The sequence below is a fragment of the Pseudonaja textilis genome, chromosome 4, assembly GCF_049901715.1.
Source record: "Pseudonaja textilis isolate UNSWEBS1 chromosome 4, rPseTex1.2, whole genome shotgun sequence".
In the NCBI taxonomy this organism is placed as follows: domain Eukaryota; kingdom Metazoa; phylum Chordata; class Lepidosauria; order Squamata; family Elapidae; genus Pseudonaja; species Pseudonaja textilis.
In genome coordinates, this window is record NC_141993.1 from 61,355,777 (window position 1) to 61,375,545 (window position 19,769).

Sequence of the window (19,769 nt, forward strand, 5' to 3'; positions counted from 1 at the left end):
GGTTTACATTCACTTCAGGGAACTTTAATGAACCAATATTAACATAGAAGATACTCAAAGCAGAAAAACAGGGTTAGATTTGATATTTGGGGAAATAGCCCTATAAAGTATGCATGCAAGTTCTTTTTTGTTTTTAAAGACAATGAGGTTTATATTTAAGTTGTTTTCCCATTTTTGAAGGTTTTTTTCTACCCAAACTTCCAAAACCAAGGCTTCCTTTGTCAGTTGATTAAATAATAAAGTGTGGATCACTTTAGTTTTGCATCAATCAGGGTGAGCCAATATTGCCTCAACACTCCTTAGGGGAGATCTAATAGCCAATATTCTAATTTTATCCATCTGTTTCCCCATAATGAAACTCTATAAAAATTAAATTCCAATAAATGCATAAACTATTAAAAACAGAAATATATTCCTACACACGCTTGTCTCATAATGTGATCACTTCAAGTATGATATCTATGTATTGGCAACAATTTATTTGTATCAGGCATCCAAACATTTTGAATGATCCTGTCTTTTTCCAGAGGCAGATAATTACTTGTTTTGTGATGATATCCTGACATTATACTAGCCACATTTCAGTTCTCACTCCAACAGCTGATAATTATAGTATCAAGAAGTATGCTCAATTCTTCTTCAATAATCATATAAATATCTGATTAATACATGATAGCAAAGGAATTTTTAAGGAAAACTGTTTATTTAAACCAATAAATAATTACAAATTGCCTATAAATAATCATATGAACCTATTTTAGATAAATGGAATGAAACTGCTATTGTATATTAATTTCACTAAATAAAATGGTGTGATGCTTGTTTTGTTTACTAACTAAAAAAAGGGTTTTGTTTACCAAATGCAATTAAAATACATCAAACACATTACTAAAATCTTACTACTTTAAAAATAAATGAAGCTATTGTTTTGTGGGGGAAATTCATTAGAGACTGATCTTGAACAGATGGCTTACAGGGTTAATCAAATCCATAATCAGTTATTGTCTACTTATAAAATCATAATAATGTATAACTAAAAATCAAGAGAATCATAAAGAAGATTTAAAGCTCTTTTTCTTTTCTTTCCTTTAAAATAAGCTGCATTTCATATGAAGGTTAATCCCTAATTCTGTGGAGGATAGGAAAAGGAGGGGAGAAACAGATGACTTCTTGCATTTCTGACTAGTCTCCTAGCAAGTTCTTTTGTAAATGAAACAATGGAGACTTTTTGAGAAATAAAAATATTTCACAAAAGCAGCCATGTCATCCATTCAAAGATTACTTAGTAGAAGAATTCTCAAGTGAGACAGTAAAGAGTTATTTTGAAAGAGACTAAGAAGAATTTTAAAACCAAAGCTTTATTTTCTGTTATAAAAACAGAAATTTCCAGCCTTATTAATAATATTATTATTATTTCTATTCCCTTAACTTAATTCTTGATAAATTTAATTTTTCAAATGAGAAAAATAAATGAAATAACATGAATGGATGACAAACATTTAAATATGAGTGGCAATATGCAACCTAGTTCTAATCTACCGTCTGATGGCTAAATTTTGGCCTTCTGCATTTTATGGTAGTGTCTTTGTTCTTTCAGAATGATGCATCCTTTAGTGTTGCCTCCTGGAACTACTGAATTTCCTCATTAGACCACGCTGTCCTTCTGTATTCCCACAGGGATTGCTAATTACTGGCTTTCTTCAATTTAGTCTCCTTTCTGATTCAATTACATACACCATCCTTTAATGAACAGTACAAAGCAACAAGGCCTACCTTGGCATTCTCCATTATGTTCTTCATACCCAGCATTGCACAGGCAGTTGCCAATGGGTACCAGCCATTCACCATCTGCCCCACAGTACATTTTTGGCACATCCTTCTCTTCTGAGTTGTTGACACATGAACCACGAACTTCAACCAAAGAAGATGTATCAGCTCCTGTAATTGTGTCTGGAAACTGAGCCAGATTACGGACTGTCAGGGGACATTTCTTGTAGAAGACACGAACAGACACCAGGGCTATGCAAGCCCCAACATCCTGGAATGCCAGATAAAATCCCTTCTTGCTCAATGGACCCACATCACGTATCTCTGTATTTAATTTCATAATCCTGTCGCCAATGTCAACCTGAGTAAAACTCTCATCAGCAGCAATGGTGTCAATCTTACCAAATTGGCTTTCTCGAATAAAACGCTCCTTGTCATTGCTCGATTCATAATAATATAGGTTAAAAGTCTCCTTGCAAGTTCCCATAACACCTGGCAGGCTGTTGCAGTCCCTTAGTGTGAACTTGATTTCAATATAAACCCTTTGAGCTCCTTCACGGGGAATCCAATCAGTCCGTAACCAGTTGTTCTGACTTGGTTCCATTACGTTACAGACTTGATAAGTGCGGATTGGTGTATTTTTCTCGTCCATAATGCTGACTTCCTCCCACTGTGAATTATCAAGACAGGTAGACATAAATAAAATCATGTAAAATATACAATTAAACGTTCACCAGAAAAAAAAATTCTATTGTACTACTGGTTTCATTGTTTTTTATACAACAGTCAGCAATGCTAATTAGCAAGGATGCCTCATATATCTATATTAACTAAAGCAATATTCAACAGGAAATTAGCTTTTAAAAACTACCCTGTTTCTCCAACAATACGGCCTCCCCCAATAGGAAGTCCCAGCATGTTTTATAGGCATGAAATGAAATTAAGCCCCTCCCCCCAAAATTAAGGCCTATATTAAAACATGCAAAATGGGGGGAATGGTAGGGGGGCTTGCCATTAGGAAGTACTTTTGTTGCACACCCAGATATGGTGCTACCTGCATTGACCCCGATACAAAGTGCCCCACCAATGCCGAGGTCAACATCCAAGCCATCGCCGCCCACCTGAAGATGCAAGGAGGGGGGGAATGAAGTCACCTCCAAAAAGATGGCCTAGCCATTTTTTCGGGGCTCAAAAAAATAAATAAGACTCAGCCTTATTATATGAGAAACACGGTATATAATTTAAGGTGGTAGGGGAGTAGAATTTTTCAGCTTATTAGAAAGTCAATGATCAAATTGCCAACATACATTCAATTTGAAATTATTTATATAGCATGATTCGAATGATTCAGACTGCTAATAAGAGCTGTAGTAAAATAAAGGGTATCAACTGAATAGATATTCTGTTTATATAGGCAAAAAACCAAGAGAAGATAAGGAACTTGAGGATAGGTATCCATCTATCAGAAACAAAGCAAAAATAAGAACTAATCACTTTGAATCCTCAGTTATATTGATATTATGTTCTTCACATTTACATACCAAATTACAGATTATAATAAAATACATAACACAAAATTTACTTATTTACAGTATCATTAGAATCCCAAATAACAATTAAATATAACCAACTGTAAGAAGAAAAATCTCCAACTGCCATATCAAAATTGGTATTGAATGTAAAGCTAGAGGATTCCTGATGTATCAGAATAGTGTGATTAATATATACAACATACGCTATACATATTGTGTGAGAAATATAAAATTATGGATGTCTTCAAAGAGATTTGCATATATTATCTTTGTCAGAAAAACATCATAGCCAAGTAACGGAACACAACAGGTGTCAGGTTCAATTACTGCTATCTTTGAGTAATCCTGGAAAAGAAATTTGTTTGAAATTCTGGAGGGCTTCTGCCACTCAATGTGCAAGTCTCAGATTATTAAATATATGGAAATGTTATTGAATAATGGAACAATATTTTTAATCCCAACAAAGATTAAGATTCAGTTCTTCAGATCAGAAGGATTATACTGCATATGCACATTATAATAAAATAAATAAATGCACATTATAATAAAATAAATAGCTTCAATGTTAAAAAGCTTTAGTTTTTGTACAGTGCACATCTTAGTTTATTTCAAAACAATCTATTTTCAGATGGACAGACAGCTTTCAAGCAAGACAGTCTGTGTTTCTGAAGAACTTAAATAGGAATAATAACACCACAGTTATGTCCCTGGTGTCTGTAATAAATAACTTTTTTCTTTAACATTTGGTAATTAGTATATATATATGTTTATACAAACTTGTGTACTTAGCCACACAAAAAATGATTCTGAAGAGTGAATTTGGTTTTATTTTGTTTTCAGAGGTTCAGTAAGAATGAGAGAAAAGAATAGTATCAGTCAAAAAGAGCTTCCAAATGTGATTATATTAGTCACAGAATACAGACAAGTACCGCTTGTCTATTTATTGATTTATTTGCAAAATAAAAAAATAAATTGGTTTTGTTTTTTCTGTATTCAGGATCAAGGAAAGAAGAAAACATGCTTTTTTCCCCTCACTTATACAAAATTTAACTAAATCCAATTCTTTTCAATGAAGCACATGAACCCAAAACAATAGAATAGCATTATAAAATAGTTTTCAGAGGCTTCATCAGCAAGCAAAATGAATACACTTGTACCAGTGGATGTTATAAAATATAAACTACTCTTCACTGTATCATGTTCATAATCATTAAAGTTTATAACCATTAAAGTGCTCTTGAGTTTAAATACAATGCTAGATAGCTGAAAACGCTTTAAAAAGCTGTGCAGCTAACCTCCAGAGTCAAGATGATAATATTTGAGTTATTGTCTAGGGATACTTGAGAATTCAAGAAAAGGGAGAAGGGGGGAGAATATCCACCATGTCAAACTGTGTCACGGATAATAGAGGAAACTAGAAAGCCATCTATCAATGTTAAAATGCTAGTACACAAAGTGAGCAACAAAGTTCTTTAATTTACAGCTGCCATGAAATGAGCATTGTGTTACAATTCTGCCCTTTATGATCCAATACCCTATACTATGGGAGAAGGCAGGAATGAAAAAGGAGAAGGAATAAAAATGGTCAATGGGATTCCTTTTGCATGTTTACACAAAAGACAAGTCAAATTATAAAGCTGGTCCAAAGCCTACTGAATTCTGTGAAAAGAACACAGATCCTTTACTGCAAAATTCCTCATAGGATTTGGTCATCAATTTTTACCTTCTTCAATAGAACTGCATTTTTTCATTTAATATTTATATCAGTAAAGAGCCAAACATAATAAAACTGCACATTTTCAGATGAAATAAATTATTGTTTGATAAAGTGTGTAGTCAAAGATTAACTTTGTCCTCCTTTTCAGTTTTGTCAAACAGATTTCCTATGTTTTAATAATCCAGGAGAAAGCATTCCAGACTAACGGTTTCTTTTAACTCAAATTTTAAAAATAAGCCATTAATTAAATGTATAGGCTAATATATTTGTTCTTCAAGGAATGCCATGGGAGTCAGTAATAGACATATTCATTTGGGTTAAGTGACCTATTTTTATCTCTAATCTCTCTTATTAATGTATAAAATATTTCACACTTCAGAAATAACCACTTCTTAAATGGTAACACGGGATTCTGCATCATACAAAATATATATATCCATAAGATATAAGAGGAAGAAGAGTTTATCTTTAAACAATATATTGGGGTATTTTGGGGGAAAAAATATTTTTTAAAAAATCTGCCCAATGCTCTGAATGAAACCTGCAGCATAGGAAACTATTAAATATTTTTTCCAGCTTTCCTACAGGCAGATTTGAAAGCCAATTAGGTTCCTTTAAGCTTTTTTTAAAAACCACTGTCATGTATAAGCTTTAATACAATAAGTCATATATTATCATGAAAACACTTCTCCCCATTGTTTTTAGAAAAAAATATACAGATGATTATTCATATAGAATAACTATTTCCTTCAGCATTTTTAGATTACTGAAGTTATTTTCACTCAAAATTAAATTATTTAAAGCTATCAAAGAAATATCTCTACACTAAAAGATAGACTAATTTATTAACTTTTCCAGGGTACGGGACTAACTGGAATTCCTGACTCTTACTGAGATAAAGCTGTACCTTTCCCATTGTCCAAAGATGAGGGCAATTGGCTGCAATCAGCAGTGAATATATGCTGTCTACACCCAGTAGCTTGCCAATCATTTCCTCTTCCATGAAGAAAAAAGAGGGATTCCAGGAACAGCAGAGGCAGACCACAACTTGACTGCAGTCAAGTTCAGACATAGCAACAATGGTGACAGGACAATTGACTATTTTTCCATCAAAGGGCTGTTTCAAAGCTTATGCATAATACATCTCTAAACAAAAAACCTCACATTCCTTCCTGTCATAGAGAGAGTTACATGCAAGTACACAGACAAAAATGTACAAATAATATTAAAGAATAATGTATTTTAGTAACAAGATCTGCATCTTGTTACTACTGTGGTTATTATATATTTGATGGTGTTTGAAAGCTTCTGATTTACCTTCAATTGGTATGAATAGTTTGCCTTTATACAGTTAGGATAAGATGTCTGCTTAATTTTAAAGACCTTTGTGATCACTGGGAATACCATGCATCTTGTTTTACTCCTGAAACTGTTCTCCTTATTAGCCCTGCTTATGTAGCAAAAAGAAAGGTGTGTTTTATTATTTAACAAAATGTCTGATCCTGTGATATGTAAAGTATTATTGGTTTCCAATAAACCCAGTAAGAAATGCTCTTGAGTCTCTGGAACTATTATATCAAGCCATATGCTATTTATTTAAAGTTTATTATATTGCATAACTTGAAGTTATGATTCAAGTTTCTTTCTGCATCCCTATCTACAAATGTCTTAATTATTTCATTTGCTAATAGATGACCAAACTCCTGTTATGCTTGTACAATGCTCTTATCACTGTACACAAAAATAAGTATTTTGACAAAGAAAAATAATATTTACAGCTAAATATTAACATTTTAAAAAGGAATATTGAACGTTCACCTTTCTGTTGACTAGGATATAAATTTATTGAATGATTGTGCCTTCACACTTTAGAATATTTTACAATATGGGCAATGAAAATTGGATGAGAGTTTGTTTAAAGATAACTTTATTGAAATATCAAAATATTTTTCTGCTTACTTCCAATGTAAAATGGAATAAAATTGTGTGCTTTGCACATCATTAAGAATAGTATTCATATAAATTATTACTGTTATAAAGTTATAAGAAGAGATATGAATTTTCTCCTTGATCAAAATGAAAAAAAATCATTTATTTTAAAATGTTGTATTTATAATTGACTTTTGAAGAAAAGTTTTTCATTTGTGTTGGAACTCACAAATACATATTCAGTTCCCTAAATAGAATTGACTTAACAAATTTGCTGACTTGGCTCCAGTGTGAGTCTCCTCCTCCTGACTCTAAAATTATTATTGCTTTTTTTAAAAAGTCTCTTTCATGATAGGGTATCTCAGGTTTATACAAGAAAATAATACAATTTTACCAACAAAGTATATTATACACTTAAAGGCCACAGACATAAAATTTTCCTTTTCACAATCAGTGAAGAAAAGGCTATCAAGTATCATTAGAAATTTATTAATCATTTCAAATTTTTATTGCTTAGATAAAATTTTCTGAACTTACCCCTCCCTCTAAGGGACTTGCTATCCAGCCAAGTTCACCTTGAACTGATCTGGAATCTAATAAGGTAACTGCAAAAGAAAAGCATACATGAAGTCCCAAGTATTCAAATTCAGACTATGTTTCAAAAAGCATAATTGATCTACACAAGAAAAGGAAAATGCCACCCAACCAAAAAAATAAGTATTTTACCAATGGTAATATAAGCAGGAATTTTTTGTTTTTACTTAGAATGCTTATTTAAAAACATCTATACAAAAACACATACTGTGGATCTGATAATAATAATAATAATAATAATAATAATAATAATAATAATAATAATAATAATAATAATAATAATAATAAATAAGACTTGACAGGTGAAGAAAAATGCCAAATCCAGTCTAAACATCTGGCTGACGGTGCAACCAATCATCATCAACGTAATGATAATACTTCAGTGAAATACGGTCTTGATGTGGTTTTTAATAATCATCATCAACGTAATGATAATACTTCAGTGAAATACGGTCTTGATGTGGTTTTTAATATTATTAAACAATGACATCTGCCTAACTCAAATCCATGGGAAGGACTTAGTAGGTGGAGAAAAATATCAAATCCAGTCTAAACAACTGACTGTGTGACTAACCAAGAAGAAGAACACAGAATTATTGAAAATAATCCCTTTGAGAGGGGGAGAGGGAGGGGGGGAGGGAGAAAGAGACCTGAGCTATTTAAAACTAGAGCTAAGTCTACTTCAAATCCAGCATGATACCTAATAACTTCATGAACACATCCATGTCATTTTCTTGGGAATAATATCAAATAGCTTTCCCTTGGCTTCTTTTGATTTTTTTTTCTTCACAGTCTAATTTACAGTTCTAAAATTGCCTAGTATTCTCCTAGCCAAGTCCTGTTCAGATATACCCTGCTTATTCTTAAGGCCATTTTTGTAGATTTTTATTCTTTTATTTTTTTATTTTTATTTTTATTATTAATTAATTCTGAATTTCCAAATACAGAAATCCCAGCAATTATTATAACATCCTCTAGGAGAAAGTATTACAATTTTTACAAGGCAGCCCACATAAATAAAATGCCAAGCCATTATCCCACTAAGATACATGTTGATTCTGTGGATGAGGTGCGACTTGCATTCAGGATCTCTTAATTCATGTCTCAAAGGTTATCTTCAATAAGAATTAACACTTGTACCCAAACTGAATTGGTTTGGATTTTTAAAAGAAAACTAAGATAAAATGTTCAATCTTTGAAGCTTTGTGCAATGTAATCCTATATGTGTTTAATCAGAAAGCAAGGGCAAGATTGCTCATTGAGATTTCCTCTCACATACATGTGTACAGAAAGAACCTACTCATAATTCATCTTTATTACATGGCTGCCTGAGACATTGCTGCATGATAGATGGACCTTCCAAGAGGAAATAAAATGCTAATTTCACTAACTTTATAACAAGACTTATTTACATCACTTTGCTCTTCTCTTTATGAATTGGACATCTCATAGGGAAATGTCAGTGAATCCAGAAACAGCTTCAATAGATAACTTAATCTACTGTCACTATAAAGAAGCAATGCAACATATTGTGTTGGTCGTGCCATCTTCTGGGTATTTATCGGCACTTGCAAGAAAAGCAGAATGATTTTTAAAGTATTTCTACATATAAGGAAGCAGCAAAAAGTGGATTATGTTGTACAGGAAACATTTCCAGCACTGTATTGGGGGTGGGGGGGGGATGTGCCTTATAGGAAACAAAGAGAGAGAACCAAAACCTGAACAGCTTCAGCACTGTATTCTTTGTACCTCTAGAGGCTCCTGTTAAAAATGGAGCAAGAGTTGGGCATGTGTTAAGAGTGAAAAATGGCTCCCCAGTGCAGATAACTTAAAAGATGCTGAGATGGACTAAATGAAATCTCAGCTGCTCAGCATTTATCCCACCCAATAAGTCTACAAAACCGTATAAATCATGCAAGACGTTTTAAGACAACGTTTTAAAATAGGACCTATGGGTTATCCTATTTCAACAGGGCATTGTTCTGCTTAAGCCTATTTGTGATTCTGGTAGAGACGATCTTTCCTTTCTTCAACAGACGAACAGCTATCAAACTGCTGATTGATAGCGAAGATGCTAGAATTCAAAGCAAAAGGAGACTCGGGGAAAAAAAATTACAGAGCGACGAGGTAAGTCATCGGCAATTTATTCTGCAAAATCCTTAGCTTTCTCGCTTTTAAGTTTGAGCAACTCACTGACGCCATTTGTCTTACGCGCCAAATGATTTCCCAGGCATCTCATATCATAAAACCACGTTCAAACTGAAGTTACAGGTATCTGACTCCCAGCGGCCGAAGTCGGAGTGAAATAAATAAGGACATCTCATAGGGAGGGAGAAAGTGCGAGCACGCGCATAGCTACACGCGCGCACTCCCCACCCACCCACTTTTCTGTCAAGCAGGTTCGTGTCACCTCGCAGCACGTTAAGTCACCTGGACGCGCGCAGTCGACTGAAGCCCGCGGTGCCGCGCGCGTTTGTGTGTGGAAACGCGCGTCCGCGGTTATGTAAGATTAGATTGAGGAGAATTTTTTTTTTTTAAGAAAAAAAACACCACCCAAACCCTGAATGGTTCTTTCTTTTTGCTTTAGCGCTGCCTCTCCAAGACGTTAAATCAGTAAGAAAATCGCCCCACGGCCTCAGCAAAGAAGGTGCTGAAAGGAAGAATGCGGGCAGACGGAGAAGCCCAGTCCCGTTTCGGAGAAAGACTGCTTTGAACTTAAGGCGCCGGTCTTCTAGAATAAATTAAAAGCCTAACCAAATCCACGGCACTCGCTTGCCTTGGCTGTTCGGCAAAGAAGGCTTTTTCTCAGGGAGCAAATAGGTCTAAAGCGGCGCGTTTGCACCAGACTGGCTGGCTGAAAACAGCTCGCCTAGAAAATCCAGGTCAAGCTCCCACGCGGGTTTCCGCCGCCGCGCGCAAAGCTGTCACGTCTGCGGCAAATTCGGCTGCGGAAGGCTTGGACGATCCAAGCCGACCGGCCGGGGACAAAGCTGCCGATCCCCAAACGACACTCTCCAAACTTTCGCCTCTCGCTGTGGAGCGCCAGGGGACGGAGAGGAGCGAAGGCGAAAGGCGGGCTAGCGGGGCTGGGAGGAGGGGGCAAGCTTCTGAAAGAGCCCATCGCTCTCCACTGGCTCTCCGCCACCCAGCCGAAGTTTGCCGCGAACTGCCCGCGCGGCTGTCCATCCTTTCTTTTGCAGGCGAGAGGTGGAACTTTAGGTTGTCTGCCTGCTCTCTGTTTGCCCAGTGTTTGGTCCGCAGGAGCGGGTGCTGAAAAGACAGGAAGACCCCTCGCACCCACCCAGACCCCCTGCCCCGTACAAGCCACACGAGCAAGAGGGGAGAGTCTCGGCTCGGCCCGGGACCCTTTTTCTCTCACTCACCTTCATTGGCCGGATATATCCGAGAACCGGTGACACCCTCGCAAATCCCAAAGAGAAGCGAAAAGACGGTGAAAGATACAATCCCAGCCATGGTTTTTTTGGTGCTAGCGCTGCTCTAGACTCTTCTATCCCAGTGGAATAAATGCTTAAATTGGGAGTGCAGCAGGCTGTAGACATTGCCAAGGGGGCGGGGGAGGAATCGTGACGTCTCAGCATCCATCAACGCCATTCGCCTGTCAGAAGAGCTGCTTGAGAGAAAAGCCCTCCCAGACGCGCCCTCTTCCCAAAACCACGCCCTCCATGCTCCAAGAGCCCCTCCTCCTCCTCCTGCCTCTTCTCGTATTCAGAGCTTCCTCGAAAGGTGCAGAAGTGGATGGCGGACGGTCTGCGCCTTTTTGTTGTTTGGCTCCTTCCTTAAGTAGGCATCGAGTGTGGTATTTTCTTGCCTCCAGGCTTGGTTCAGCCGACGCTCTTCTCTGGTATTCTCATGTCCACTTACCTGCGAGCAGATCGCACTGAACTCATTGGGTTTCCTTCTAAGAGGGACTCCTCTCGGATTTTCTCTTATTCTCCCCTGAAATTCCTGGACTCACGAAGGATATCCTGAATTTAAATGTCCGGCAGGGAAGCGACATGGGTTTCTTTTGGCAGAATTGAAATAGCCTCCCCACACACACAGAGAGAAGGGGGAGGAATCTTCATAATAATAACAAAACACGAACTTATTAAGTTGAGGTCTACTGTAATTGTGTCCTTATTTTGTTTCCTTGGATGGAATACGTTACAGAGAAGGAAGCCTGCAGGATATTTTCGCGAGAGATGCCTGCATCGTGTGCGAACGTTTCACCAAAATTGAAGCAGACTAGACTCTGCTCTAGTTTTCAGGGAAAGGGCTTGATAAAAAGATGCTTCAGGAAATAACAGGAATGAAAATTTAGAGAAAAGGGAATGAGGAGGGTTGCATGTCTTTAGATTTTTAAGGAGATTCCTGTCTGGTCCAGCCAATTCTAACCTCTTTTAAAGGTGCTCGTCCGTAAGAAACATCCACTACCCACCCGTGTTTGTTTTTTCGCCTAATCCAACTGAAATAAATAAGGCATCCACAGGTTTCCGCGATTTAGAAGGTCCTCCCCAAAATCAGGGGAGAATTTTTCGTAAATAGGACAATGGCAACAAGAAACAAGCCGTTTTTCGAACATATCCTTTTTTGTGTGTGTGTTTGATGTGTCTCGGGGAGAAACACATGCGAAAACGGCGACCTGGTCCTTTACGCCAAAGCTCCCCCCATCCTGGCAGCTCCACTCGGAGGACATTCCTCCGAGATCACCAAATCCGTCAGCTAATGGCTAACTTTTTTTTTCTTTTTTGATAAGCTGGACGGCGAGCAATTTCCTTCCACTAGGGACGTTTAGTTCTCAGAAAGCAACTACTTTATGGCTCGGTCCCCGATGTCTTTTACGCGCACCAGCAGTTTTCATCCCAAGTAAGAGCGCACACGGCCGGCGAAGATCAACGTTGCAAGCAACGGTCTCTTTCAAGAATATCATTATTCGCTTGCTTACTTGTCCTCGAGCACATGGGAAAGTGGGCTTCCCTTTTCTCGGCTGTGCATTTAAGAGATAGACCCCTAAACCCAAAAAGGCGAAGGTGTGGGGAAAGAGGGAAGGATTCTTTCCATTCCCCCGTTGCGTGTTTCCTCCGTAAACCAACAGCGCCACCACGTGGGTTGTGGCTGAGCGAAGAGGCTGCCGAAGTTGGCAGTATGGCAGAATATGACCCTGAGTCTTCTCCCCCTTTCTTGTTCCCTAACTTGAATATGTTTCAATGTTACGCAGATTAAATCAAGGAATATTTGTTAAAACGTTAAAAAGTAACTACTTGGGCTGTGACACAAAACCTGCAAAATCTGAATTAATTAGCTCAATTACAAAGCACTGTAGGGAGGAAGAGAAAACCAATAAAAATTGGTGGGTGTTAAGAGTTTACAACTGAAGGTTACATTCTTAAGAAAATGCAAATTGAGGATGGTGATAAATTGTTCCACAAAGTTTCCCAAGGCTTGTTAGAAAAAGGAAACATGCAAATAATCGCTGGACCCACATTAAAATCTAACTGATTTATGCCTCTACTCTCTTAAGGCTCTGTTCTCTGCTATTTAACAAATTCAACTGGACTTAGCTTTGATAGAAGACATTGAAAATCCAAAAATACATTAAAATCAAACTAGAAGTGCAAAGACAAAAAGTAATCCAAGTTAATCATCATAATTCAAAGTTTAAAATTTAAGTCAGAAAATAATCCATTAGACTTTTTCCATCAGCAGTTCCCAGACAAGCTCTATCATATTTGTGAAATCTGACATCCACTGATCCAAATTATTTTTTGTTTTGTTTCTGTTTATCTAAGGTGAATTTCTATGATTAGAAGTGGAAGATCCAGATTCACCTTGTGGCCTTTCTACATCTCCAGCAAGAAACAAACAAGCCAACTGGTTGTATAAAATCCTTTATTAAAAAAATAAGTTGATTTGGCTGATGGCAATTGACAAAGGTGTGGTTGAAAAACAACTCTAATATGAAAATGTAGGACAGGTAAGTGATGACTCTGTAATTGCTATTATTAGATTCTGCCACATCATACACATTTACATCTGCCAGTCCTCTACAGTACCCTTTAAATTACACTTGCATTTTCTTCACATGTCTTCACTATCTACATATCTCATACATATCCAGCATGGTATGTGAATCTGTCAGAGAAACCAGCCAATTATTCTTCAGCGTCGCAGCTGAATGTAGCCAATCGATGTTCATTTTTCTGTTTGAAACTGCCCAAAAGACCCTCCATTGAGTTAAAAGCAGTGGATTTTTTTTCACAAAAGAGAGACAAATATTTCCAGCACATTACTAACAAAATGAGCCATTCATATTTCATATGAGCTTGTGTAAAATTTTATGATAATTTGTAAAAAAAAAAAAACTCCTAATAGGGTACAATGAGGAATGTTTCCAAAAATAGATGGTATTTTAAACGTCAGTATTAAATGGAGAAGCCTTAAAGGTGTTCTGTTTATCAAGGTGATGGATCTGCATTGCAAATCACAACATAATAAAAGTAGGATTCTAGCAAATCCTGTGAAATATAGCATCCCAACACTTCATGTGACTGTACCATGGCTACAGTAAAGTAGTAGAAATTTAATTCAAAGCCTGAACAAAAAGTAGATCTTTATTTGGTGCCAAACACAAGAAAGATTCATGTGCAATTTCAATCCTACATTTAAGGCATGTTTTTTCCCCCTAAGAATATCCTCTCTAGAATTGCTGCACAGTAAATCTCTGGCCCTGAATCTTAATCACAGAGCAGATACATAATGGCAGCTGAGATCATGCTGATTTATAACTTCATGGCCTGGAAAACACAGTGCAAAATTATGAGCTGTGTGCAAATATGCACATAGCATTGCTTCGTGCACAAATAGTACAGGAAAGATAAGTCACATACAGCCCCCTCATGTGTTCTTCTCCCTATATTTTTTTTCTTCATGTTGCTAGGAGAGAGACGGTTCATATTGCAATATTCCTGCAAGGGGATGATACTATTCAAAATTGAGAGGAAGTGTAAAAGCAACACAGAGCCAGAACAAATGCTGCTCCCTGAGTGACTATGTACAAAACTAGGTCAACAGCTTGTCTGACTATCAGGAAGGAACCCCAATTATTAATAAAATAAAGCAGAGTGAGGGAGAGACAGAAGAAACTATTTTAAAGTTTGGCTTTATTATTTTTAAAACAACTGCAGTATATTTTAATTATACTAGTTTGGGAGTTCATTTTACATTTGTTTTTGTTTTTTTCTTTCTGCAATTAGCCACCATGATTGCCAGAAAAGTAGGTTTATAAGAATAATAGCAGCAACCACCAAATAAAATCAGGGCAATCTCTTCCCTAAGGCTTGTTTTGGAAAACCATTATTCTAAGGATGTTTTAATTCAGGTCTGCAATTTTTAGGTAAGATTTTATGATTGAAGATACTGTTAGATTTAAGTATAATTAATCCTTGCAATATTTTGGGTAGAGGATCACTGCATAACAATGACAACTCGTCTGTTCTGGGATAAGTGCAGGGGTGGTGGATTGCTAAAACCAGAAACAGTTTGTCACAAAAGAGAGATCCAATCAATTTTGATGATTCTAATTATGATTTACATGCTGAGATTTGCACCGCTGCCTATATGCTATTGTCTTAGCTATAGATCAGTCCTGGCAACCTAACTGTTCTATTGACTTAACTTGTTTTTTCTTCTACCAATGCCATTAATTACTTCAAAAATATGAGTTCCTTAATTTAAAGATGGGAAGCCTGAAACAAAAACACATTTCTCTGTGTTAAATGTGGAGTAGGGCATCTAAAGGCTTTGTTGTTGGTAGTGGTTTTTTTTTTTTTTTTTTGCCAACCTTGATGTATAAGTCATTTGTCCTAGATGCCCTCTGAAAGCATCTTTGAAGCGCCTTAATTTTATTCCTTGGCTCCAAAAGGCCTTTTACTACCTCTTTTGGAATGCACATGATTGAACCAAATGGTGGGTATTTTCTGTAATGCTCTAAAGCTCCTAGCTTTTTTCCTCCTACTCAAAATTGCTCACATGAAATGAATGTAAAACAAAGAAGTGAGGTAGTTTAAGAACACAATGTTTGATCAATGAACATGTTGAGCACTTGCTTTTTTGTGGCATGCAAATGAAATCATTATTGTCTCTGCTGTGTGGGTAGAACGTTCTGCTGTAACATGACTTTCTTTTTTAAATGGACAACACCCCAAATATTAGCAGCCTTTGCCTTAAAGGAAATACACCTCAATTGTTATGTTTGCAAAGGTGTTGGTTGTTGATTATTTTAACTAAAGTCCTTGCAGGATTATCCACAAAGCTTAATGTCTGAAAATACTCACTGGAGAAAATGAGCAGGATTTTTTTGTTGTTTATGTCTGGTCAATAGTGTTCATGTGGCACTCAACTATCATAGGATAGTATCTAAGGCACATCAATAAATATTTTTGTGCCTTATTTTAATATCAATGTACACTGAGAAATTTATTTATTTAGTGTATGGCATGTTGTACATGAACTACATAAATATATATAAACATTTAAGTTATATTGATAAACACAATAAAATATATATGTTAAAAAGATTTGTGTTCTAGGCTATCTAATTATTGAAACACTGCATTGTTCAAATTTTAAAAAATCAGATGCTGGACCAGTATATTTTGCTGGCACCGGGTACTGCAACATCCACTATTCAGACTTTTTTGTCTTTCTTATCAACAATTGTTGATTGAGCTAGATGTTCAAACTGGATTTGGCATTTTTACTAATCGACTCCTTCCCAACAACCTGGGATAGACAGATGTGGAAGTTTTATGTTATTATTAGTCTTACTAATATTTACTTACAAAAACATGAACAACTGGCAGCTTTTTAGCTGATATTGACCCTCATATGTTCAAATTAGTCTCAAGAACCTAGGATGTTGTACTGAAGCAGGGTAGTATATGTGCAAATCTAAGCAGTGTGACCTTGCACAATTGGCAAATGAAAATGTTTTCAATGTACAGATTTTCTAAATGCCATCCAAGATTTTTTGGTATAGTATCCAGTATGATACTAACCAGACCACCATGTCTGGTTTATGCCCTAATTTTTCAATATCAATTTTCATATCTTGATACTTTGTGATTTTGTTCAATTTTTTGTCTTCTGTGCTACAATATCTTTTCAACTACAGTTTATATTTGTCTTGATGTCATGGAAAGTTGTATTCTTGAGGGGTGGGAGTTATTTTTATTTTTGCTTTCTTGTACTTTTTATTTTAGCTTTTTTTTAGTTTTATTTTTTATTGTTGTGATTAAAACTTTAAATAAAATTATTACTGAAAAGAAAAGGAAAGAAATACCTTATAACTTGTGTTCAAAGTATAGGCGGCAGCAACTCTGTCCTGGGAAGGAGTGATTTGTACAACTTTGTCTTGTATGTCTCAGCCTGCTCCTGGATTTGTTCCTTGCTCACTTACTGCATGGTTGCCTCCCAAATGGATTATTGTAATGCATTGTACATGGGGCTGCCCTTGAAGAACATCTGGAAGCTACAGCTAAAGGTGGCAATATCTACAATTTTGTATGCACCTCTGCTCAATGAGCTGAAATGGATCAATTTAAGGTTCTGGTAAATGACCTATAAACCCCCCCCCCAATTCACCTAGTTATTTGAGGGACTGTATCTTTTCAATTATATCTATCCATCTCATTAGATCCAGCCAAAGAAGCATGTCCCAGCTCTTCTCTGTTAAGAGTGCATCCCATAGGTCCCATACATCCTTTTCTGTCATGGGGCCCAACCTTTGGAACCTCATGCCCCAGAAAGACCCTACTGTCCTTTAATAAGGCTCTGAATACATGTCTGGTATGGAAATCTGATGGTGATTTAGACCCTGGTAAATGACTATATTAAATATTGCTGAATGTTTTGACCAATGATCAGGTTTTATAATTTTCAGTTGTTTTTTACATGATTTTTAAAGGGTCTTTCTGTGTTTTTATCATGTGCTTTGTTTACTGTTTTCAGTTCTGTTTTAACTGCTATAAGCTACCCAAGAATTGTATATTTGAGATGGGTGGTTATATATATAATTGAAGCAGTTGATCAATAAAAATATGAAATATTGACTGCATCTTATTAAGCATTATTATTATGGATGTGGATTTATAGTACAGGTAATTCTCAACTTAACAACCACGCATTTAGTGACCATTTGAAGTTACAACAGTTACATTGAAAAAAAAATTATGACCATTTTCCACACTTAATGATAATTGCAGTATCCCTGTGGTCATGGCATCAAAATTCAGACACTTGGAAACTGACCATATTTGTGACAGTTGCACTGCCCTAAGGTCATGTGATCCCATTTACAACCTTCTGACTATCAAGGTAAATGGGGAAACCAGATTCACTTAACTATGTTACTAACTTAGCAGTTGCAGTGATTCACTTAACAACTGTGGCAAGAAAGTTTGTAAATTGGGGCAAAACTCACTTAACAAATGTCTCAGCAACATAAAATTTTGGGCTCACTGTGGTCATAAGTTGATGACTACCTATATTGCAAGGACTTAAAAATGAATTACATTTTTACTTTATTGGATTCTGTATCAGTTGCCTGTTACAAATAATCTGAGATGTACTTTGCTAAATATGGACATAAGTTTATCTTTCTTGCACTAGCAGTCATTTAAAAATAACATTGTAATACTTCACCCCTTTCCTATTGACCTCACCCCTTTCCTAAGAGGTGCCTACTGTCCCTGTCCTATTGTTTCTTTTTATTTTTCTTATATGTATCCATTTCATGTATTCATAACTATGTTTATACTTATACTTATTATCTTGCAAGCGATTGACAAATAAAATAAAATAAAATAAATAATATTTAGTGAATTTTCATATACATTTCTATTTGTCAAATAAATAGTACATTAGATTAAAGGAACTGAAAATGCATAAAAGGAGAAAAGGAAAAGTATATATAATTGTCTTAAATATCTACAAGATTGTTAGCTTAATGGTGGAAGAATTTATTTGGTCTATTTATATAGTAATATTCATAATATTATTTTTCTTGTTTAAAGTTATCTGCTTTCTATATTACTTACAATTATAATTTTTTCCAGTTTACTTTGGATTGCACTATGGACATTTTATTGCAGATTACTGATTAGAAGACTCCCAACTCCATGATTATGAAAAATTAAAATGATTTAATTAAAATAAATAAGCAAATAATACATAGTTTATAAAATTTTGATATTGCAACAAAAATATTTTAAACATAAAACATTGTTGAAAAGGCTATATTTTTGGAAGACAGGAAGGGGTTTGCATTGGTCAGAGTTCAATTTGCCTGAAAAGTAGCATAAGCTGGTTAAAATGATGAAATGATAGTAAAATAGGTGAGTGTGGAATGTTGCAAGTATACCAGACAGTTGAAGAAAAAAAATGGCATTGGAAGAATGTTTGAAGGCAGTGAATGTTTGAAGGCAGTTTAAATGCTAGTATACCATGAAACTTACTGAATATTGGAGAGATCAAACTGGCACACAAAAAGTAGTGAAGAATAGAAAACAAACATAGCAAGTCGAAGTGTTACAAGGCTAGTACTTGAAATAGCAAGCAAAGCAGATAACAACAAGACCTGGCAATGGCTAAAAGCAGGAAATTTAAAGAAAGAGAAAAAGGGGCTAATTCTGCCTACAGAAGACTTAAGAACAAATGCATACAAAGCAAGAATTGAGAAGAAAGCAATAGAAAGCAAATGAATCCTCTTCAAAGAAACTGAAGAAACAGTGGACCACCTGGTTAGCTGCTGCACGAAGAAGATCTCACAGGCTAAATACAAACAACAGCATGAAAAAATAGCCACAATGGTGCATTGAAATACAAGAAATACCATTTGCCTGCATGCAAGAACTGACAAAAATCACAAAATAGACAAGTTAATAGAAAATGAAGAAGCTAAAGTGCTCTGGGGCATTAGAATTCAAACAAACATCTGCCACATAACACCCCAGATGTAACAATTATTGATAAGAAAGACAAAAAAGTCTGGAGAGTGGATGTTGTAGTGTCTGGAGACAGCAGATTTGAAAGAACTGGAGAAAATCATAAAATGCCAAGATTTGCAAATAGAGGTAGAATGAATGTGGCAAAAAACCCCAAAGATAGTAGTAGTAGTAATAGTAGTAGTCGTAGTAGTAATGGGTGTCTCAGGTGCAATTCTAAAACATCAG

The 19,769-nt window shown here is 35.9% G+C and overlaps 1 protein-coding gene across 4 annotated transcripts in view; it reads right to left on the reverse strand.

Annotated features, from left to right (window-relative positions):
• EPHA4 (EPH receptor A4) overlaps window positions 1-11,084 on the reverse strand; it is a 171,982-nt gene extending 160,898 nt beyond the window's left edge. For 2 of the 4 annotated variants that reach the window (XM_087933200.1, XM_026701508.2), the window contains exons 1-3: window positions 10,923-11,081; window positions 7,483-7,550; window positions 1,774-2,437 (exon numbers count right to left, since the gene is read on the reverse strand). In XM_087933200.1, the coding sequence (XP_087789326.1) occupies window positions 1,774-2,437; window positions 7,483-7,550; window positions 10,923-11,013 (823 nt within the window). In that variant the 5' untranslated portion in view covers window positions 11,014-11,081. Of the gene's footprint in view, window positions 1-1,773; window positions 2,438-7,482; window positions 7,551-10,922 lie in introns of all 4 variants that reach the window. The other 2 variants (XM_087933199.1, XM_087933198.1) reach the window with 2 other exon arrangements.
• Window positions 11,085-19,769: the final 8,685 nt, after the last annotated feature.